Consider the following 25,888-nt stretch of genomic DNA (forward strand, 5'->3'; position numbering starts at 1 on the left):
TTTGTTACCTGTCACCTGCCAGTCTGTCACGTGTCTGTCTGTTTGTTAGTACTGTAACCGTAGATAACTTGTAAGACTCAGAAGATTTACTACACGTTCGTAAAGTCAACTTCTTGGAGTCTGTATCAAATTCAGACACAAACCAAGAGCGTCGAAAATAAAATCATCGTCAACTGTAAAATCCGAAATCCTAGTCTTCGTCATGTATATCGAGTGAGCTAGTTCCCGAAACAATGCGTCAACTCGTCGTCAGAAATTCATTTCGCGTTATTAAATATTCGCCATCATTTTGGTGGCGTTTGTTATTCAAGAGGACATCATAATTTGATAGCTCTGACATCGTCAATTTCAAGAGAAATACATATCTTCTTCACGAAGACTATGAATAGTAAGTAAAATGTTAATTTGGATTGTTGATCGGATGATAAAAATGTATCGGAAATGTAATAAAACGCTTATTAAAGATCATCAAAGTAAAGGTAAAGACTAAGCAATCGATATTAGGCATGTATATATAGATAATATGCGGGTTATTTCTATCTGATGATTGGTTTTATACAAACAACACGGTTTAAAAATATCCGATATTGCGACTATAAATAACTTTTACACTCGATTGAAACTCGTAAAATACGTGGAATAGACTCTCCTAAAAGCGAATATACACTGAGGAATGGAATGGCGCGATATAAACATCAAATGTCATCAAAGTCAAAACATTTACGCAGACTGGCAGACGGGGATACGTACGTATGCAAGAATAAGAAATGGTGTATATCTTAGGAACACGGAATATTATTTAGTTTGAAGTTACGATTTGCTTAAAAGAACCTTGAAATCATTTCTCATTGTCTGAGACCTCGCCTCCTCGGTATCTCTACCTTTGTCACAATATTCACATTAAGAATAGTAGTTTAATTGAAAATGAATACGAAGCCATTCCGAGTTTAGGCATACTTTGATATATTATCGGGAGAAATCGGGGTATAGCAACTACTCTGAAATAGTAGTGGTTATAGTAGTCAGGTCTTCGCGAGAAACACGAAAGTAAGGGAATTCATGGTCGAATCTGTAAGAAAGCCCAGACAAGTGTGTCGTGTGCACAGACGATCATCGATTCGCAGACGACATAATCAACCCCTATCAGTAAGAGGCGGTTGTGGCGTACACAGCATCATCAAATCTGATACATCAATTTAAAGTATGGATATATACTTCTTCTTTACGGGTGTCTAGGAATAAATTGACTGGGCCGTCGATGCCTAATCAACATTGATCACGATCGATTCCACCTGATTATAGATCACATTTTATTGATAGGCCGCTCGCTGCGCGCCGCAAAAATGTCAAACGGTTATTTTGCAAAACCGCGAGCGCCTAGAAATGTCACGTCATAAACAAACAATGCTGAAATCGCGGTACAGTAAATAACCTCGGAGCCAAAATCCTATTTCCGATATAAGAATTGGTTCATAAGAGAAATAACCGATACTGATGTTTTGTTTTAATGTACATACACTTATAATTAATCTACACTATGAAATAAGATCATTTTGATTCACTGATAATGTAAACGTTTGCACGATATATATCTATCTCCTTTTTTCATCAATGCATTTGTTTTTTCATGTTTTGTCGCTGAATTTCCTGAAGGAATTTCGGATAAACAGCCTTTATGGCTCTGCTCAGGCTCCTGTCATCTGTATATATGTACTTCACTGTTGGTAATCAAATTTGTTATTATCAATTTTGTAAATATTCACGCTGACAAATATTTTACTTACTTACAAAAATAGAAGCGTTATGAATATAATTCGTAAAATTCGATAGGATTAATTTTCTATAAAAAAAAAAATATCGATGATTGATGATTTTAATCAATCAGCGCTTCAGGCATATTGTATATCGGGTATAGATTGAGGTGTCGTAATCATCATGTTTTTCTAATAAATCAGGAATTACGCGAGGGAATGATTGATTCGCAGCAGTGAGAAAATACTAGGTGTAGATAACGAGAGACAGCAAATTGAAGAGAGTCTTCTAATGTATCTTCACTCATCTTTATGCTAAATATTAATGTAATGTAATGTTTATTTCGTCAATAAAAATAATTAACAGTTATATGCAAACAAAATGGATAGTATATGATAATCTATTGAGTCAAAAAAGACTGTAACCCTGAGAGATGGGATGGTACCTGGATAAAAAGGAGGGCAAGTTCTAATCATTCTAATCTAATTCCTTTCTTTGTTTGCACGCATTCATCCTATTTGTTTGGAAGCGTCATTTTTTTCTCTGTATCAATTTAACTCGTTGCTCAACTCATTTTGTCGTATGAAATCTTTATATACTGTTCTTCAGCCTCAGTCATTAATTTCATATTCATTGCGCCGTAATTTATGGATAACATTATTGGCTTTTTTTTACAATAAAGGGGAGGAAAAGAAAACAGGAATTAAGTGTTAAAAACAAGAATGCAAAATTTATGGTTATTTGCTGGATGAATTTTGAATTGAATTGAATCGAATCTAAAATAAGGAAATACTGTACGACGTTCAGCTATAACGTATTTTCAGACGCAACTGCGCGTATCAGTATAGAGCGGAGGAGTCAAATTGATACTATTACTGATAAGTCTTTCCGGTTGACATTCTATAAATGACTTAAGTGTAAATTTATTTCTCTCTATTTCCATCATATATTGAGTTACTGGAATGAAGATTCAGTAAGCTGATTATCAGCCATGCCTGTCCGTTGTTTGCGAAAATTCAATTCTACTTGTATCCCACCGATTGGTCTTTCAGTGCATCTGACCGGCACATTTGAATAGAAATTGATAATCGAATGTTTGGTTTGCCGCGCGTGATTTGGCGCGACAATGAACACATTCTCCGGAGATGTCGCTGCAGAGGCGACGCCCGAGGGTTGAGTATTGATCATACGCTGCAGAGGATGCAATAAACCTACATGTTCTTCCCTTGTTGAAGTTATGAAATTATGTATAGTGCATCAACTGGAGGCGGATCTATAGATAGATAGATAGATAGATACGTAGCTTTAATTTTCTGAAAAATTGTAACAAAATATATAAAATCATTCATCAGATACATAATGGGTGATCACTATCTCCCTGATCCTACACAAGAGCACAGTTCACCCAGCCCTGGCAGAGGTTGCCTCCACAGTGATCTCCGTCACTCTCCGTCCTAGTGTTGTAACCAACTGTGGTACATTAGACACTAAGGTTCTTGGCGAAGAGCACAGATGCCAAACTCAGAGAGCTTGGAAACATACAGTGGTGTCAGGTGGTCCGCGTAGAACATTGACACTTATTCAGCGTAGCTGTCCTTTCTCATAGACAGCTTCTGGTGACACTGCCAGTGACCTATTAACTCAAACAGTTGTTACACTAACATATTTCAAAGTGACGAAGGTCTCTCTTTCCCTCTCTCTCCAGGCGGTCAGAACAAACTCGCTGATTGTCCCCGACTTTTCGAACTGATTGACAGAATCAAATGTACTTTTCACTGTTTTCTATCTCACCGTTGACGCGTGTTTGCTTACTCGAGATAACCTTGTCACCGATGATTGCCTATTACCGAATCAAAACAGACTTCAGATTGTTTACCGCTCATCTGGAATAGGAAACCAATCAACCGCGAATGTATCTGCGCGATTCAGTATTATCGTGTCTGGTGTTCGGTGATTGCAAACCTGTGGCTCTTAAATCCACCAACTTTTACGAGTTAAGCCTCTTATTTCAGTAGCGAGGCCCTGCTGTGGTCTGTTCCATTATACAAACTTCGTAGACTCTTAACGACATCGGGCGGCGCCGTTTAACCGAAGTAATTGGCTTTTTAAATCGGAAAATTTCGCATCGGAAATCGTTAGATCTCTACGTACAGTAAGTCTGTATCAGATAATACAAAGCATGGATCTAGGGAAAATTGGACGGTGGGGGTCTATAAGGAAAGAAAGGGCATTCATTGGATAACGCAGCCACCAATACGACAGGTCCCCCCTCACAAGTTTTAGAAATTTGCGAATAAGATATTCGAAAAGATATAAATTCGAGAGAATGAGTGTCAAATTTTAAGGCGTTCATGATCTTCGTCCTGATGTTCAAAGGGTATAACCTCGATGGAAAGGCGGTGTTCTGGAGGATCCCGAACATACCCTCAGATCACCAGGGATTCGAACCCGATGGTTTCGAGACTGCCGCAGCACGATATCTGAGTAGTCTAGCGATGCCATTCGAATACCTGCCGAGGAACGGATACCCCCATTATGAAATGCTTTGACCTTGAAATGTTCGAGCGGTTCCACCCACTTCATTCTAAACAGTTACAGAAAAACCGATAATATTGACATTTTCACGAACTCTTGAATGTTGTATTTTGACATTTGACAGACGGAAATGATTTCTATTTAATCTACGGATTATTAAGCGTTCGTTCTTTTTAATGTCGATTTTCACCGACAATCAATGCAGACCCGTCTGTCAAAGTAACGATTTCAAATCCGAAATCGATACGGCAAATTGACGATCGAAAAATGTAATCTTTTCCTAAGTCGAAACGCGCGAATTCGAATTTGCGCCGATTCATCAATGGACTCGAGACGCTTCTTAGAAAACCAATTGTTTGCGTGGAATTTGGAGTGAACCCTTTCATATTTATACCCCCTTGGATGGTGAGTATTCTGAGCGCCCCGAAAATGGAAGAACTATTATCAAAGACGCTCTCCAGAAACAGGTGATGACTTGCAAAGGATGTCTTGAGCTGTGCTGATGGGAGTCGATATCATGGAGGGGTTGGGGTTGGGTGGATTTCACGTGATGGGTCGAAACGTCCCAGATGCACTGATAAATCCACTATACATAAAGCGAAGTCGGGGCCGAAATCTTCGTTATCGAAACAAAAACATTTCGAAATGATAACAAAATAGCGTCACACAAACGCCATAACTTGAGTAGATATTGGTTTGTTCATCAAAGCAGGACTGTTGAATATCAGATCAAAGAACCTAGATCCATTTTACTGCGACAGGTACGTATATATGTACAATTACTTCCATTTGCAGACAGGTTGCGACCAGTCTGACCACAGAGGTCGTCCGCCCAAGGTGATACGGATAATCAATAGTCGTCTGGGATGATGGACTAAAAGATGTTCCGAATGGCCACGAAGAGCTATAATTGTCACCTCGACGTGATAAACTGCCTTCTGATGAACGCTTTTCTGCAACGATCATGTGCACTAGCCTAGTATTACAAGAACTATGGATTCGATATCTATTTCTAGACAGACGTATGTATTTGGTATCTCTGCTGGTGAATTTGGTGTTAGGTGTCATTGAAAATGCGAAACACAATCCTGACGGGGTTTCAATAAGGTGAATCTATGTGTTATTACATGTGCTAGATATCGAGTATTGTAACTGCTGGTGACACTAACTAATCACCACCGAGGATTTGCCACAAGTCGCATATCAAGGCTACTTCATGAAATCGATGTTGAATTCCAGCTCCGCGAACTAAATAAACCAACGCATCAACGATGATACCAGCGACAAATATCGAAAGCGTCTAAAACGCGGTTCGGTGTGTGTTTGTAATACTTACTCGGTATTCGATTGATCGCCCTCAAAGGTCTCAGCACGCGAATCGTTCTTATCGCTGACAAACTCAAGTTTTCGGTATCGATCGTATATTCCACCGTGCTGTAAATAAACAAGCATCCGACAGTTAGTTGAAACACAATTCATGAATATGACGAAGAGGTTGTTTGGGGATTTAAAAGATGCTCGGGGAGGGGGATGGGGCGAATATATATATATATATCGTATATAGTTAGAGTAAGCTTTTTTTGTGGGAATCAAGGCCGCGGAAATGTTTACGAACAACAGTAAAACATCGTCAAAGCAGTTCATTGTAGGCATAGATTAGAATCGATTAAGCTTCGACACAACATTTCATTTTATAAAGTCAGCGTTTTGAAGTTTGAAGATTTAAGAGTTTCAGTTTGAAGAACACGATGAGGCCCTGCGGACATCGTTTAATGAAAAAGAGAAGAGAGTTTGTGAGAAGAGAAGAAGAAGGAGGAACGGGTAAACGGTATGTAGGTGTAATCAATTCCGCACGAGGCAAATTTTAAGGGTTCGTTCCTTTTTTATTCTAAATCGGCTAAAAGTCATCATGCATATACGTCGTTGGTGCAATCCACTGCAAGAAAAGCCAACACGCTACAACACGAATGGTTGGTGGTAACCCCCGAGGAAATAATATCCCGCTATTTTTACACAAAGGTGCAAAAAAACCATCAAAAATGTGAGAATCTTCCTGAAAATTCATTGAAAATGACATATATTACTGTATGAACTATGGTTGAATTTGTTGTGTATGGGATTGCAGTGCTGTTCGGCGGCTACATATTCTATCAGATATATAACACTCAATGTAACGTTTCGTTTATACACGTAAAGATATGTCAACATTTCTTGAGAAATGGAGTGCACTCAGTCGTAAATCCATCACCAAGAGGACATATTCTTAAAATCGATGACACGAATGCTCCTTTGATAGCGAAACAAGTACCATTGCGATCTCTTCAGTGCTAGACAGTGAATCCAGCACAATTTTTACCGAAATCATCATCATCATCATCATCATCGTCATTGTTGAATAAGCATCTTTTTAATCTGTCACTTGTTGAAAAGAGAAATCACTCATTTAACCTAAAAAAACGTGTTTAGATTGCATCACGAGCAAGATTCGCCATAGTTTATAGAATAAGATGATTGAGGTGTATTGATGCTATCCGTGAAAAATGGCCGATTGTTTTTATCTCGATTCCCAAAAGCTGCTGAAGTCGGGTAACAATAATAAGCAAAGAGCACATCTGCTAGAAGGTCAAGGTCATTTTAGTATGTATACCAGTATATACAAAGCAGGACGAGCGAGCCAAAATGCAAGCTGATTTTAAGTCATTTTGTCATCAAGAAATTGATCGATTATTATTTTTGCTTTATTTAGATTCATCTGTTTCATCTGTTTTACAATACGTCAATTGGAGTTCATACATTATGATGCATGAATGTTGAGAAATATGATACGAATGCAACATGTAAGTAGGAAGAGTGACTGACTTATCTGCCGATGCATTATGGGCTCATTAGATAGCTGTTAATGTTAAATTACCAATATCCTGGACAATGCTACATTATATACAACACGATACCATATGCCTTTATCATAATTGTATTATATATACATTATCATGATGATGGATACACAAATTAAACAATTTCCTGAACCATGCTTCATAAATACTGATTATTAAGTTTCCAGTCGCTGCGAACATAATCTATATCTATACGCTTTAGAACCTTGGTGCTCGAATATATCGTGTTATACTTGTAATGAGTGTATTAAGTTAAAAGACGAAAACTTTTACGTCAAAATTTTAGAAAAAAAGAAGTCAAAGAATGATAAAATCTGAATTAAGTGAGATAAAAGGATTCGGTAATTGAAAAATTCATTTGAAAATTACGTTTAAAAAAGCGAAATTTGAGGTAAAATCATCTTTTTTTAGATATTTTAATTATCGAAGAAATGTCGATAAAAATTCATGCAAAAAATTCAATTATATCAAAAGAAATATTTATAGTATTTATAGTAAAAAACGATTTATTTGAAAAATATTCAGTTTAGTTTTTTTTTTCATTTTGACCACCATAGCCATTAAACATGTAAAGCCATAGTTTGTTATCATTTCATCGCCCGGTAAACAACACCGTTTAAAGATATAGAGAGATAGAGAGGGAGAGAGAGCAAGTATATCATAGATATAAGTATCAACAAATACCATCGAATTTCCAGTTATAATTATTGCATATAATGATTAAAAGCGAGCGTATCCGTTGAAAATATTACCATAACAGCAAAATATTAAAACAAAAATCTGGTAATTTTTTTTGGATTTTTTATTGTACCTGAAAATTGGTGAACAGAAATTATCAATTAGTACATAGTACGATGTATAGGAAATGAATACAGGATGAATGACCGGTTGAAATGGACGCGGAGGTTTCACAAGATTATACGTCGCTATGTATGGTGGAAATAATCACTGAATACGCTCATATCGAAGTATGGCGACATGCAAGGTGTAAAGAACGCCATGCAGCGAAGAAGCATGCAAACATTTAGGAATGAATATAACTGGAAGAAATAATAGGCTAAAACCTTACTTGTTGACTACATACTCAGCCACGCTTCATTAAAAGGAAAAAATCAACAAATTATAAAAGACGCTCCAAAAAAACCTCAGCACCGCCGGTAGGGTATTCTACACTATAGCGTTTGGGTTGGATTCGGTTCTAAAAGCCCAAACACGACATCAGTGTCTCGATTGATGGACGTTTCACGTACGTCCAGTCCATCAATCTAACACTGTCTAAATTCCGAAAAGCAGAGCGCTGTGCTGGATCTTTTAGAAGAAAACTGCCTCGTAATTAAACTTAATTCTGAAAATCAAACCATAATTTGAATGGATTATTTGATTGCTCATAATTTTCCTCGCAATTTCGTTTCTGACACGGGTCATCTTTGAAATATCCAGCCTTTATGTAACATTTACTAATCAGTAAATATCTATCTATCAAATATATGACACAGTGCTGCTTTCTAAAAACTCAGATCATTTCAAGTAAGTAGAAAAACAGTTGAAGAAATCATAAATATGACAAATTCAGAAAGTGTCGTTCGGATATTGAATATATTCATAAGCATTGATCATTGCATTACACATAAAAATGTGACGATTAACTAGAAATCAAAATCGATGACATTATCTCGAGTGAAGTTTTGGATCCTCGCCAGAAAATAAGTCAAAAATGTGTTCAAAATTAATATAATATAATGATAATAACCAAGAGATTTTAGTAATAAATATATCGATAAATGATAATGATATTGATTATATTAAAACATAGAAAATGAATTGATTTTCACTATCGATGAATGTCTACAGAAATTGTTGGTTGGTGACGTAAATGGTGGGTTATATTCGGTCATGAAGACGTTTTCTTTTGTATTGACAAAGATGATAAAGACACGAGGAGCTAATGATGGATGATTACGCGAATAATCGCTATAATGACCACAATGATGACTTCAACATGATGTCTCGTCTCCACTGTTTGTTACATAATGGAGATAGTGGCAAAGTTACTGTGGCAATTGACGATCCACTAGGGGCGCTAGTGTCGAGTTTTCTCACACAATTCGATTGAAATCGATCCAAACTTTTCTGAATAAATCATGCATCGTATTAGCGCTTGAAGCTTGTATATCTATGTGATATGAACTAGTCTCAAGACCTGCGGTATGACTGACTTTCCAGCAACTCTATATGGTAGAATTGGTGGTGCTGCCACAACCCCATTATTGAGAAAGGATTTACCGATGTTCCCGGGGACAAAAATGATTCGTTGATGGGATGATTAAAAAGAGCTCCAATGTGACTGAATATTCTAGAAAAGACGTAGGATTTTGATAGGATTAGATCTATGTAGTATGAAATAAACTGTATGTCAGTCTGACAAGTAAAATTCTGCCTTGTCCTTCAAGTGGACACCATCACCACCAACATACATAATATAAGGGCTAATATAATGATAAAGTGCAACTCTAACACAAACATGTGTGACCATATATTCGGTGATTATCCCAACCACAAAAAAAACATCGGGATCAATGTCATTTTTCATCAATTGTTTCTACAACAGTTGACCAATTTATAAGAAAGATCTGGAATATTTCATCAGATGTAATAACTGTTGTGAATGTATATACATGTATCTTCACACACATAAATCATGGATTCGCCTCGCTAAAAACAGAACAGACACATACATACATAACGCATCGTGTTCCCTTATGATTTTTAGAAAAAGACTATTCTTAAAATCTCTTAGTGTATATATATTCTATTAACCACCCTGTAGCATGCAAATTAAATGGCATGGCAGGTCCGGCCACGGTACGAAACCTGCGCATCTCGACCTCGCTTTCCACGCCAACCCAAACCCTGGCCGCAAACCCTTCGTTGGTCTATTACATTTAAGATTTCTTAGGCGGAGGTTGCTGCTAAACGGTCACCAGTCAATTAAAACACCAACGTGTTATGCCAATCAGATGAGTTCACCTACACATTCGCTACGCATCTGATTGGCTAGACTTATTGCTGGTGGCCGCTTAGCGGCAACTTGTCCGCCCAAGAAATCTTGGTCAATATAATACACCAATGAAGGGTTTGCGGCCAGAGTTTGTATTGGCGTGAGCTCCGGCTGTCGAACCCTGACAAATGAGGGCGGCGCATCTGCGCACTCGGCTATTCGGGCAGGGTTTCGTGCCATGGCCGAGGGAGGATGGCAAATATATGGCATTGCACAAATCGATACATGCTCAATAAACTTCTTTATATCTACCACTCTGACTGTAAGACAGAACTGCCAATCAATTGGTTGTCATATTCTCGTAGAAACACTAAATATATGGACACATACACGGTTTTCTGTGTCAGGTTTGTTCGTAAGGACTGACATTTAAGAAAGAAAGATCCGGCCATTATTCACATCAGCTCGAAAACTGGGATGCCCTAGCGAACAAACCTGATCGAATCAATGTGATTGTTGCACTATAAACTACTAAGATCTAACTAACACTTTATAATATATAAACTGATATCATTATCAATAACGTAAAAGTGCGCATTCAGGTGCCGTTTGGTGATAGCTGATAGTTCAGACAGTCATCGACGGGGAGTCGGGGATATCATCAACATCGGGTAACACCAACTTCATTTGAAAAACTGTAGTGGGGATTGATTTGACATTGGAAATGATAAAAATCATGAACGAGTTGAGAGATAGTTTTGCTAGAAATTAAAACTGAAAAAAAATAAAACCGATTTGATGTTTGACATAAAAACAATTTCGGGTGAAAAGTTGCTTGACTTTCAGGGTTAGGAGTCCATGCTCGAAACGGAATGAATTTTTCTGATAATGGCGGATCAACATGCAAAATACCATGCTATGAGTAGACTACAGTTAGGGCTGAAATCCATCAGCTGCAACGATACAAGGTTCGGTCGATCCGAAACTAGCACAATAAAACAAAACAACGATGTTTTTGCTCCGTGGTTTCGTTAACTGCAACTTGTATCATCTTGAAAGAGTTAATTCATCCCTCTTATCAATGATTTAATTGATTCGATGTCTAATTGTGTCCCTCAAAGACACCTACTGGGAACGTATCAGGTGGTTTGATTTTGAAATCGGGAAGAATAAATTAAGTTTGATGATATTAAACAAATCCGTTGACGTCGAAATATTACATTACATATAATAGTTGAGCCAATGATCTGATGACGAATGATAACACGTCTAAATCATGCAATAATATGGAAAATTCGTTAATTTTGACGGTAAATGCAACATCAAGAAGTTTGACCGAATCAAAAAACTTAAGAAAAAAGAAAAAAACACAGGATGAGTAATAAATGCATTGCGATGAATTCTAAAAAATAAGTTGTATGACATTTACATCAAAAACGGACATCGAAGCCTTAGGGAAAGCAGTACAACAGACATGTCGTATAGAAACTAAGTTCAAGAAACAGATACAAAAATATATTATATCAACATCTATGAAAACATGGACAGCACTGTAGCATATATGAAAAACAAAACATGGGACATTTCAGATTAGAAATTTCATGCTGGGATTTTAAAAACTTCGGGATGCAGAAAAACACATTATCATAGATACTTTATCGGTTTATGAGTTCATTGAGTTTTATTAATCAGTTCAATCCGATATTGTAACCTAAATGGTCTTTTTAAAACGAATTTATGTATTTTAGCTTTTAGCAGGCGCGCGTAAGCCATCGCGTCAATGAGCATTGCGTTTTATTGCCACGACGGCCTCATGGGCAAAATCTCATGACGACGACTTTCTCAAATTGTTGATGTTAATCGAGTAACCATGGAAACCAGGAAAATCGCGGCTAGGGAATCCGTTTGTTGAAATAATTTTCGTCAATTTTTAACGTTATTTTCAAATTGAAACCCGACACATTCAGCGCTAATAAATCGCTGAAAGACGTTCCTTATTCATAATTTAAGGCAGTCTTAATTAGCATTATATCAATGGCTTCGACAATCCCTTTGAATGCTGCAAGAAATCTAAGAAATGAATAGCATTTTCATTAACAATGATACTCGAGTTGAGAAATGCCAATGGATGCCGAGTGAGTTTCTTAGATAGATCTCGCAAATCGACGAAAACTAACATTAAGCTTTTATTGCGCATATTCTCGAAATACGGTCTATACTTTCGAAAACAATTTCAAATCATACAATCGTATACAAGTGACGTAATCGTATCGTGCAAAGCGGTTGAATCGACCCGGTAGAATCTGTAAAGTACATTTGACTCCTGCAAGGAAAAATATCTAATTCTACTTTGTATCATGCATATGAAATAGTAAATGTATATATATATATATACATATATATAAAGAGTGATAAAACTATAAAAGCCGCTTTTATTTGAAAACATGATCATCACAATCCATGCATTATAAATTGTATGAAATGCTATGTTACTAAAATTGTGCAGATTAAAGGGTGAAATGTTATCGAAGAGGTCCGTGTGCAAATAAATATTCCTTCTAAATGTCTCCTAAAATGTGTTAGCGAATACGCGGTTAAAATCGACGATAAACTGGAATGAATTGAATTTTAAGTCACTGTTCTTTTCTTTCTCGCTGTTTTTTATCTTTAAATAGGGATTGACTCTGTTATTTGTTTGATTGGTAGATTTCAATTGATCTTTTTTTTTATTTGGTGCACCTTATAAACCCACCACACCTGCCGGGATCGAAACAGGGAGTTTGGTTTTGAAGTCGGAAATCGAAGTACAGATATAGTTGTATGATCGGCGGTCGAGTTTTTTTTTGTTTCAGACACTGCTCTTGTGGAGAAAAATGGCTGCCGAAACTGGTCATCTAGACTAAGTATTGGTTCGTACAAAGCCTATCGAAAACTGTAGCAGACGAAATTATGGAGATAATATTGACTCAATTTATACGTAACATTGTTCCAACGTATGATGATTAAGTTTAAGATGTTGGCAATCATGATCATATTGTGTCTAGAATAACGGATGTGTCGTCGTAGAAACCGAATAGATATATAGTTATATATATGCATGGTCATAAATCGCGTTGACACCTGCAAAAGTCGAAACGCAGGTGACTTTGAACAGTGATCTAAAATTTCATTAGAACAATACAGGAGCTTATAGAATATAGTTTGAATATTTATTTATACGACGCTCGCTAACAATTGCACACGACATAAGCTACGCTTTAATATTCAGGGGGGGGGGGCTATGAAATAATCAGTTTTTGTATACATAGTCATTCATTCATTCATATATACGTATTAGGTATTATTTATCGTTTTTAAACTGCTGTGAAGTTAATAGAAATTACTTTGAATAAAATTAGATTAGCTACTTTGAAATGAATCTGAAATCGGTCAACCAGTCAGAACGTTACTTCGTTTCATTTTCTTTCTTAATTTTCTATTATCTTCACGTTTTCGCCCGGTCACAACAGTCACATAAGATAAACATTGAAATATTCGTCAAACATTCCTTGCTGAAATCGTGGTCTGATATTCATGGCCGTAGGTCTGATATCTAGTTGATAGACCAGCCTGAAACCGGTTGTAGTTAGAATGGCAATAACGAGCTGGAATCTCATTTTAATTCCAATTTCATCGCATGTAGTCAGAAGTAGATTATTCAATGAAAGTGCCGATGATGGCTCAGTGGATAACTGCGCAGCTGTATTGACACCTTCTACTAGTCAATTTGAATAAGTATTCGTTCCTTCGCGTTGACTACCGATATCTGCTGCTTAGAGAGAGAATTGCTTCTGCAGCCTAGTTAATCTAAATTTTCATTAGATACGAGGTGATATAATTAACACTTCTAATAGTTGTATGTATATATTACACTTCGTAATCAATAATTCGAGAGATCGAATTCATTCAAATACCGCTTGAAGATGTTATAGGATATGTAATTCAGAAGTACATTAAAGTCTTAATAGGCCTACGATACAATTTCAGCAAAGAATGTCCTAATGTTTTTCACATGCTGATACAGCCTTCAATGCTTGTCAAGAAGAGAAAGATTGTTACGCACAATAGTCAGATAGATTCCCAGAGTTGACTTCGAGGTTTGGAAGGCACTAAAACCTTTCAGAATTTCATTTTGGTTTAGAAGAATAAGTGATTTTGGGTTAGAACTGAAAGATTAGATAGGTACACTGGTCAGTCTGACCTTGGAGTAATCAGACTGATTACTCCAAGGTCTGACTGAAAGATTCCCAGAGGCGACGCAAAGATTTGGAAGCCACTAGACCCTTTCAGAATTTCATTTTGATTTAGATGAGTAAACGATTTTATGGCTTTTAATATGATATCCAATACATGGCAACAGGAAGGCTGTAAATATGTCTAAGTTGAATATTGATAAATATCGGATATATTTTATAATATACATGAATATTTTATGATACATTTCACGGAAAATAAAGTATACGCTAAGGATCGGTATATGATGATGGTTATCATTATTAAATATGTATTATTCATTACGGATAATGTAAATTTCATTCTTACCAGCCAAAAAACCTGCAACATACGCAACGGTTAGATAACAGAATGTAGAAAAATTCGCAACGAAAATCAGATGATGAAAGCGATTATCGGATTAAAAATTGTATAGGTTTAGATAAACGAAAAGAAATGAAAAGAACGTATAATGAAATACTGAACAGATCTTTCGTCGTTTTTAATTTGAGATTATTTAAAGTAGAAAAGCAAAACTGAAGATTAGTAAAAACATGAGGACAATAGAATGACATTTTGCGGAACCTCCACTGGTAAAACTAGAACAGCACAACTGCATACGTATCTGAATGAAAGGTTTATACTGAATACTAACATTTCTGGTCCGTCTATTGCTGGGCCGAATATGTATTCTTTCTTTCTCTCTCTCCTCTCTCTCTATTTCAATGAAACACTCAATAAGAAGATAAGTGGGAATAATGACGAATATTGACTGGTACTGGAAGCTGAGAGAGGTTGTTTTACTCGGCGAGTAGACCACATTTATCATGTAATTAGATCTACTCCAGCATGACCAACATCGACATCTGTGAGAAACATCAATACCCGGGCAGATACTATATGAAAAAAGTCAGAAGCATGTCAAGAGTCGGGTGCAAGTAGCTGGATCATAATCCACGGCTCGACGGGCATCAGTACGGAACAACACGCACTCAGCATCCAACCATCATAACTGTCAGACTTTTTATTAATTCCTGCCAACGCGATATTACAGACGTTTCTCGCTCCGTGATGAAGCAGCTGACAAGCGTTTGGTCAAACAGAAGTCTTAACTGTACCGTGACCGAGGAAGCGATGAACGATATTCTCAAAATATACCCCATTCGCCGAAGTCGACACGTAAAATATAGATGTCACAGATTCATCGGAATTTAAAGAAAATACAAAAAATCGTTCGAACATTGAAATTTGGAGGAACAATTTGAACTTTTCCATGTGAGGGGGTGCTTCGTTAACTGAATCGCCGAAGACGACATCGAGAGATGCCAGATTCATCAACGTACAAAATACAAATCGTCCAAACAATTACATTTTAGACAATTCATTCATTTTGACGCGAAGGGATATTTCCGAATCTGCATCCACTCCTTACACACCAGTACAGTTCTTAGAACTGATGTCTCTATGGTGAATATACAAACCTTGACCAGGAAATGACACCGACAACATGCTTGTCGTAACACACCCCGTCATCGGCGTTAATGAGCTTGGTTTAAAAGGTAACGTTTCGATCATTGGTAATTATATTCCTGCAGATTACGAAACCACTAAGGCGAATCAAACCGACGCTTTATCATCAATTCATACCAAGTGAGTCTCATCGTCAATTAAGCAAATGTCGTTAGTAGCTGCAGTTTTGAAAACCATAAATTTCAATTCACTGACCCGTTGCCTCCATTAGAGCTGGGGCGATTAATCACATCACCGAGATGACAACTATGGAATATTGAATTCATTGGAATAAAGGAAGTTCCTCTGTTCACTGAAGTCTATCTGTGTGCGTGTGTGCGTGTATGTGGTATTTGCTATATTTTTTACACACGCGCGGAGGTGAAGGTCACGTGGTGAGTGGTAAACCTGACAATGACGAATGAAGTTCTTTTCACTTTTCCTAATCGCTCTTTTCAGCTAACGGTCGAAGAGAATGCGAGATGCGCGCGAAACGCATGATCGAAAAAAAAATGGAAAATCGTTCATTTCCTCAACGGACATTATAGGATGTTTAAGTAGCGCTATTAGCAGCAATGAGCGGTTTGTCCATCCATTTAGACAAGGGATCTTAACGAATATCGACTTTTCGAAACAATCCGCAATAGAACGACGTCCTTGAGTCCAAGATACCGTTGGCAACCTTGTGTACATATATGTGTTATGCAAAAACGACCTCAACATCGATGGAAATCCCAAAGCGATTTCGGTTATGTCTCGTCCCGAATGGGCAACAGAATATAAGATGATATAACATAATACATAATGATGTAAACCGACTGATATCGACCGAGCAGTGACGTATCCTTCATTTTTCTACTGTTCAAACATCAGGAAAAAGGACATACGCCGGGCTTCTGCCTGCTGAAAAATCAGAGGCATCCACATTTTAATGTATTCTAACAACAGGATTGGTACTACATACATATTACAGTTTTTGGATTATTTCTTCCAGTACTCAGGATCAAAAGATCTATGTTTTTCATTATTGGCCCTGTGGGACCTGTGGCGACGTCACTGCTGAGCTACTGACCCAGTGGGCTAGTTCTAGTGCATTGCGTGCACGGCGTCCCCCGTGCATTTCTCTGTCACTTACTAATGGGCTCAATTCAGAAGAACTTTTGTTGTCTCGGCAAATCCTAGTACTAAACACCCAGTATTGATAATATTGTCAATAGCTGAAAGCGGTAAGACATAAACTTGATTTATAAGTCCACCAGCTACATTTAATAGCTCAATTAATAAAAGTTTTAATGAGACGTCTCTCAATAGCTCAATACTGATCGCTTGTCGTTAAATATGAGATAGCAAATCTCATTTCAACAAACTGCAAGTGAAGAATGATGAAGTAGTGTAAGTTGAGTCTACGAGCAATCTGGCTAGTAGGTTGAGTGAAGCATAGCTCTCCCTCGCTCTCTCGCTCTTCGCACAATGGCTTTAGTTTCCGCTCTGAGGCGAATAATTTGTAACCTGTTGAATAAAGGCTAAGACCATCAAGACAGCTACAATTTTCTCCTAATCATTGTCCCCGAAGTAAAAGTAAACCAACACGGAACCAGCCACCAGTGACTGCTTGCGATAAATTAGATAAACTGCTTAGTTGATAAATCATCCTTCTGTTTCCCGCGGCAACGGGCAAAAACTGCGTCTTAATACGAACGCCGTGAGAGGAGGTTCCATTGCAAACGCAATATTTGATTTAGAGAAATCGTCAGCGTGTCTTTATCTGTGATAAATCATTGTGTCGGTGAAGGTATAATCTGTACCGCTGATTAACAGGTAAAAATCACTATAATCTACAGCCCGTGAACGAGTGTTTTATTAAACATCTTTTTTCTCGATTTTCGCTTTACGCTCTCGTGTTCTGATAATCGGCTGCGGAAATTATTCATCGAATATTTCGCGCGTATACGGAAAATCGTCTGCATAAAGTTCAAGGTCACGTTCAGTCTGGAAAACTGAGATGTGTGCGGTTATGGTAATACTAGTACTCTCCGTCAGAAAAGTCGAGTTTTGCTGGCCTTGAAATTTACTCGTCGAGGATTTCCTGCTTTTACCGATGTCTGTTTGAAGTTTATCTGCTCGTGGTTCATAATAACATCGTTAGTAAATGAAGTCAGCCTCAATCTGCGCTATTCGAACTAATTTATCTGAAATTGAAACTCGGGCTTCCAGCGAATGATTCAAGAACGGGAGCATTCCCAGTCAGGAAAAAGATTTCATTCTTAAAATCAAGCATTAGGAACTCTTTGAAGATTACTAGTGCTAGATGTTCCCAGATGTCGTACATGTCATTATTTGTATCGCTCGATTGATTCACGTAAACTCTGAGAGACGAAATAAAGTAACATTTCTTGTAACGAAGTGACACTGGGGTAATTCATTCATCAACTCTATCATAGTACGAGACAAGATGTTCAGCGGCATCGTCTACGACGTTTGCCATTTATTGCAGAGAAGAATTCAGTTTGTCGTAAAGAGGACAATACATCATGTTTCCGAACAACAATCATACGCTTTGCTTCTACCAACTGACATCTGTAATCATACGATTAGGTCACGGGACGAACCTTGCCGAATAATCGATCGCATTATATGACAAATGGCAAACATCCAACAGTCCCAGTAACATTTCTTATACATGTATTATTGCCGTTTTTCAAGTACGACCAGTTTCGAAAGAGTTTGCTCGGGTCAAAATGAGTTGGTCGTTAGCCGAGTTGAATTAACTGATCGGAGATCTGCGAAATTGGCGAATCGTGTTAAATTCCTCACGGAAATCACTGCGAAAAAAGTTGATGCTGACGAGGGTTGTTGTCGGCGGCAATCTGACGTTAACTCGGTTAGTCGACGGCTGAACCGACAGATCAAACCGGATTATCTGCATAATCTCGGTAATCACCCAGATCATCACGGCTTCAACAAACACCGCAGTCAGCACAATACCAACATGTCCATCAAAATCATTTTGAACTCGTTCCAGTACAATACAACATATTCCCCTTCTTCAGAGCTGCTGTGTCCATAAGATATTCTCAAAGTTACAACTATAGTGCATTACAATCTCGGCACTTTTAAAGTGAAATAGCAGCATTTCTTCTTGAATCTAAAGACGAATTTCCGACGTTTTTCTTTATCAATGATCAAGCCATAGAATAGGAAAATGTATTTGCATTCAAATCTAGAAATCCTTTTGAAAAAAAAGACAACCATAGATTTTGATTACGTTGTAACTCTGGGAATAGACTGCGATATAGCTTCTCTGCAGAAAATCATCTGATGACATTGGGTCCAAAACCTACAAAAAGCTCTTTTCAACACTCTCAGGATTTCGCCTGAAAAGTAACTGCTAACCAGGGCCTTTCCTTGATTTTTCCATTGGCAAGTTCTTTTCAGAATTTGCTCTAGACTTTTTTGCAGCTTTGTCTCCTGCACAGGATGACGATCTAACGTCATCAAACGGACAAAACTGAATGACGTTTAAATCATTCCACTCATCGAATAGTACGAAATAATGGTTGAATGTAACCGCATGTCATATGCAGCAAACCAAGACCCATATCAACCTTTACAGCATCGCCAAGGACATTTACAGTCGCATTATGAAAACCATCGGCAATTCGTGTTACTAGTCATGCGCGATACTAGTTTGATTACATCCATAACTGCCGTGGTCAAATCGCTCACTTCTTTCAACTAGTATCAAAAGGTTGTAAGCGAGTCATGATGCCAAGTTCAGTTTCTCTGCGAATGTTTCAGAATTGAGACGAGCGAAAGTTAGCTCAATTCTGCATCAGAAAGAAGTCTTGATAGTTCTGAGCAGAATATTTGCTAATCATAATCAGGAGGTTTCTATCAAAATTCCTCCATTTTTGTCTAGGCACACTTTTTCTTTTTCTACCTACAGAAAAATGTGTCGAGAAGGAATGATTAGCAAACGCCGAGACAGCGACTAACAAAGCCAATATTTAGAATTTTTAAGAGCTCAACTAGCCGACAAAGTCACACAGTCGATGGAGTGGACATAAGATCAACGCATGAATAGTAAGCCAATGAACGAGTGCAGCACAATTAGCTTAATTCTTCATATGAGTCAAGTACAGACACAGTTTGCCCCAGCGGTTGTCTATTTCATAATCAAATAATAACTGTCTGACCAACAGAATATCAAGAGCGTAATGCTCCCAACACGAATGAGCCTTCGGGATGCGAGCAAATCAAATCAGTTACCAGCGAGGAAAACAATCCTAGACTGCTGCTAAAGGAAACTGAGTTAGTTAAACTCAAAATTTTGAGTCAGTTGCCAATTACGAGTCGAATTTCTAAGAATGTTCTACATCATTCCGTGTCCAGTCACAAGCAAATCATAGGGCCGTACGGTGAGAATAGAATCAGAGACCTCACGAGCCCGTTGACAATAATTTGTTGACCCCTGACTGTTTCGGCTTGTTCTGACCAGGGTAAATACCACTCGGTCTTAATACTCAATGTGACCTCGGTAACCCGGTATCTTATAACAGATAATAGATTAAATTGAAGGTAATTTCTTCAAACCTAGTATTTTTCAATCAGCGGTATTGACTTGGCAACTACAGGCTGCATACATTTTGCAAACATGAGCACATAATAAGACATATACACTGTAGCTGCCTTGACAAATTAATTTCACTTGACAACTTGCTAAACACGTGTGCAAAAATAGCACTGTCTACTAGTGATCACACGTCTAAAACATGATTGATTGATTTACAAAGACCGTCCTTAAACAAATGTATCTCAATGAGACAATTCTGACAAGTAAAGATATATATCAAACGTTCAAATATCCATTCATCTTATGCACCTCTTGTCAATAGAATTGCAATGCCATTCAGTGACACATGTATTCCAGACCGGCGCTGTTCTGGATGTGCTGATGTAACAGAATTCAAAAGCAAAGGAAAATTAAAGCGAACTGAATGAAAATGATGATGATCAAAATGAAGTATAGTTTGTTCAATTAGGGGGGGGGGCAGGTATAAAACGCCAGATTACAAATAGAGAATAAATATGAATAATTGAAACATATATTTAAGTCCCTCTGGGTAAAAGTAAGTTATTTGGTAAACACAATATGGTTAAGTTTGATAAAAACTTATTTTAGTCGATGTTTAAACAATTCATATGAAACAAATGAATGTGTACCAACCGCTTTTTAACTACGAGAATGATCAAAAACCGAAACTTAAGGAAATTGAAAACGTAATTATTGAATTTGTAAAAATGACGAGTTCTAGTATTTAGGTATACTGTATACACACGAAGTATTAATCGGTGGTATTTGTACAAATCGAACGGAACTGTAAACCACAGCGAAATGGTCAATGTAAGGAAATTAACACTGGTTGTTAACACGGCCAAAAGAGACATAAAATGCAGGCAATAAACGCTGCAATACGTCGATACCACGCAAGCTGCTGCTGTGCTCGTGATTTAAGAAATATAAGATCCACCGCTAACAGGTTAAACTGTACTTAACTGTTATATCAATGGCTTTTATGAAATCATTCACACATTCAAATCGAATTGGTACTCATTCATTTGCGTTCACTTTGGTTATTAACGCGTAAATGTTATCAACAGAGCTTTTACCATAATCATTATTAATATCTAGATTAGCAGTGGTGATGGTATTATTCATTTACAGGACAAGACAAATATTGAGCGTCTTCTGTCATCGTCTGGTTATTACCATAATTATATATTGTCAGACAGATAAAGTGCAACAAGAAGCGAAGTGCGGTTTTTCCATAATTAATAGAACGACATGCAGATCATTATCGATAAACAGTCATAACGATGTTTTTTTTTTTCTGGATAGGAGTTTCTCGAGTGAAGTCAACTTGTTTCGGAGGATTCTGATAGAATGCGACGTGGCAGCCGATGACGTCGAAATGATGCGAATCAGTATAAGATCAAAGATTTCGAATCATAAATGGCTTACGACGTCGGGGAGCTCTATGCGAGATGGAAGCACGCAGATCTGCTCTAGTATAGCGTATGCGTCCTTTTTCTTTATATTAGCCATTTTATGATCGTATTTTCTTTTCTGACATAAGCCGATGAACCCTGCGGCGATTGTACTGCGCAAACAACATTGACATGAGCATCGGAACCAACTAACAAAATATGGCAATTAAGCCGGGACTTGGTCGAATGACAGCCGTATTTCTAAAACGTCATAAAATGGATGTATTTTCGGAGACGTTTGTAGAATATGGGGATAGAAAAAAATTTCTTTATATGCTAGTCATTTTCACTTGAGAGCGATTCGAAAGAAATATACGGCAATAAAACAGCGACAAGGAAATTCCCTTAAACGCGATATTATGGAGCGCGTTGAGCTTGGCATCGAGATAACAGTGTTTCGACGACTATAAGTCAACGGTCATCAAATGTAAAACGCAGTTCAATTAGTGCTTAATGGCAGTAGAATTCTCGGACGGACAGTTTTAGTATTTGCATAAATAGATTCGAAGTCTCGAGTAATTTCAGATAAGATTTTTGGACGATTTTGATACTCAGAACGGATGCTATCAGAGAAAAAAAACTAACTCGACAAGTTGATTTCACTTAAGAAAAAAAAACTTCATTTCTTCATTATTTAAATCTTAGCATATTCGTGAAGATTGAAAAACGGACGCCATTAAACAATGTACTTTACACGGTTCGCGTGTTTTAAATCACGTATAATGACAAACAAAAGGCGGTTGTGAAAAAAAAGCTTTCGGATAGGATAGAAAGAACTGTCGAATGTAACTTACCCCGCTATGACAATGAACATATCCAGTCGATTCCACGTCTCGGCGAGGTACCGGTCCTTGCCAAACACGCCCATCGCGCAACACTTGGCAAACATTTCAAACGCGAAAAACGCAAAAATGAAATGGTCGAATCCTTCGAGGACCTGGCATCGGGTGTTGTCGCAGATTTCATCTTCGCACGGTCGGTACATACCGAGAGTAACGCAGTTCAATAGGATAACAGCCATGCTCAGGCGCTCGAACCATGTACAACGAAGTTAAGGATAATATTCATGAATGTTTCGAATGAAAACTATGAAAAAAATCAGGAATTTTCTACTCCTGCGCTAACGGTAACATGTTAAAATGTTTCCGTCATGAACATTGGAAGAAAATGTACAAATCAATCAACATTCAGGACAAGACACATCATACTAAAAATCAGTATTCCAGGCGATTACTCTCTGAGTATTTCTAGGGTCAAAAGTTTGGCGAATACAGAAAATCAGGAACACTCGAGGAAGCTCTAGCTGTTTGTATTTTCTTTAAAAATTTTCACTAAAAAGTAGTGGATAGCAAGGTTTCGGAACGCAGAATAAGTCTTAGCAGAATTTTATTTATCGTTTTGAAGGCAGAATCGAATGACATGTCTTAAAACGGTGATACTATACTGTCAGCTTTTGATAAATGAACCATTAAGCAGCTGGAGACGCCCAGCGAGTGAGGTTATCGATGATACAAAACGTAACCTCGGTGACCCCTTATTCATGACTGTCTGCACCCGTAGTAAAAACGTGACGAGAAAATAGAGGCATAAATCAAGTAGACTCGTAACTTACGAGATGACATGACGCGTACACGATGGTTATCAGCCGTGGTCATCATCTGGAATTAACCAATCATGAAGAACGCTTATCATAATCGGGCACCGAATCTTTGCGGTCGAGTGCTTCAATGGATATATCAAGATAGCAACATTGCGTACACGCTTCATCGCACATCAGTAATCAGTTCAATTAGACTTATTTAATAGTATCAATCATCGGACTATCAGCGGAGTTTATACATCACTGATCAACGTGACGTAGTGTTTAACATTTTAGAGTATGACGCAGGTCGCCGTACACTCGTACTCCGTCGGTACTACGGGTGGTGGACTTTTGCTTGAAATATAGGATCGATTCATCCCCTGGAGTTAAAGTAAAATCGATAATCAACAGAACCTGCCAGTGACTGATATATCTGTCACTAGTACTGAATCAAAACCCGAATCATATATCACATATTTAGATGACATTTCCCTAGCCATGATATCGCGCGTGTATTTGATTCACCTGCCACAGCGCCAGGAGTCTCGCAGTTTATACCAGGGCTTCCATTGATTAATCAATGCTCCATATTCGGAAATACGATATATCATTTCAATATCGGACAGTCTGGTGTTTTTTGCTTTTTTTATCAAATGATGAAGCGAAGTAACATGTTTATATCAATACGGCAAACCAAACACGATTACTTCACAAGATTCCTTACAAAATCCACTTAGATTTTCCAGTCATAACACATATCACATCGCCCCCTGATATCATATCTCAACTAGTATCTAGTTACACACTAGTACAAGAAAGAATGTTCAGCCGTTAATATATAGTAAATTTTCTGAGAGTGAATGTCTGGACGAGTTGCTTCCGTATACATATTTATATATCTATACAACTCCGAGTAAATACAAACATGCAGAATTTTCTGACAAAACGCCAACATCTCCGGGCAATTAATCAAAGCATATTCATCACACCTACAAACCATCGCTCCTAATGATGTTGCACCATCAAACATGCGCAGAATGCATTTCATTATTGTTAATAGTGTGCGTGTGTTTGCGCATTGGCTGTTTACAGACCTTTGGCAGTAAGTAACTTTTCTCGCTGATTAATACGAATTTACTATTAATAATAGCTGATTTTTAATTAGTGATAATGTACAGGACGTGTGCATTGAATTAGATATTCCATCACTGCGGAATATTCGAAACATGCCGAAAAAATTATACGTCTCAATTATTTTTTTTAGCCAATTTACACATCATTTAGAAGCCTAATTACAATAAATATTCTACGGTTTGAATGTGATTATATATAATCGAAATAAACCAGATGCTATGTAATGAATTATAGCCGTGTCAGTTAATGCTATAATCTACATTTAACTGTTTAAAACCACCAGTGTGATAACAAAGAAATCTATGATTTTTTGTCGGGCATTTCATATTGGTAAACTATCAAATGAATGTAAACGTTAGTTTGGTTTCAAAGTGGCTGTCCATAATCCAATTGAAGAATAAACCCATATTAAAGATATCAACAAAAATGTTTTGAAAATGGCTCATAGAATTGAATTGAAACGTCACTACTCTTAGTTTTTCTTCAATACACATTGTAAAAGTAGAATAGTATTTAGTAGATTAGCCCTTACACTCAGACGTGGAGAGCAGATAATAGATTAGAACCAACTAAACACAAATTTAAATGATTAGAAACGAAATTTACTTAACAAAAATGAAAAATAAAACCAAAAGACACAATGGTTTTGGACTCCCCATAAAAACCATCGTTAGATACAATATACCCGCGTGGCGAAACAAAACGCTAAAATATCAATAACTGAAACATGAATGCAGTTAATTTTAGAAAAATCGAATCTGATTTTTTTAGAGCTATACGCGCACTGTTCTATATACACGCAGCTATTACACCTTCGCCTGGGGTAATTCACAAGAATTCACTACGTATACTAAATGATCAGGTTTTTTTGCCGAAATCCAAGTACGCGGGTACTGCGAATACTGCGGGAGTGCTGTATGAGAAAGTTATCAGGAAGTGAGGCAGTAACAGGTAGAACGGATAAGAATGTGGGATTGTTTGCGGTTTACCGTGCAGAGCTCCTGCCGGTTATGCAACTTGTTACTTTCGTTGTGGAACTCCATTCAACGGAATCAACGTAAATATCAGCAAACAAACTACAGACGAACCGTCAGTTTGATGAATCTATTTGGGGCGTAGATAGAATGCAATACTGTAAAGAATCGGACCTACTCATATTTTGGCCAAGTCATCATTTTCAAAATC

General features: G+C 37.5%; 1 protein-coding gene across 1 annotated transcript in view; it reads right to left on the minus strand.

The window, feature by feature from the left end:
• LOC141904729 (voltage-dependent T-type calcium channel subunit alpha-1H-like) overlaps window positions 1–23,023 on the minus strand; it is a 71,172-nt gene extending 48,149 nt beyond the window's left edge. Inside the window, exons 1-2 of the mRNA XM_074793371.1 lie at window positions 22,782–23,023; window positions 5,624–5,721 (exon numbers count right to left, since the gene is read on the minus strand). Of these exons, the coding sequence (XP_074649472.1) occupies window positions 5,624–5,721; window positions 22,782–23,008 (325 nt within the window). The 5' untranslated portion in view covers window positions 23,009–23,023. The remainder of the gene's footprint in view (window positions 1–5,623; window positions 5,722–22,781) is intronic.
• Window positions 23,024–25,888: the final 2,865 nt, after the last annotated feature.

The sequence above is a fragment of the Tubulanus polymorphus genome, chromosome 4 (genome assembly GCF_964204645.1).
Source record: "Tubulanus polymorphus chromosome 4, tnTubPoly1.2, whole genome shotgun sequence".
NCBI lineage: Eukaryota > Metazoa > Nemertea > Palaeonemertea > Tubulaniformes > Tubulanidae > Tubulanus > Tubulanus polymorphus.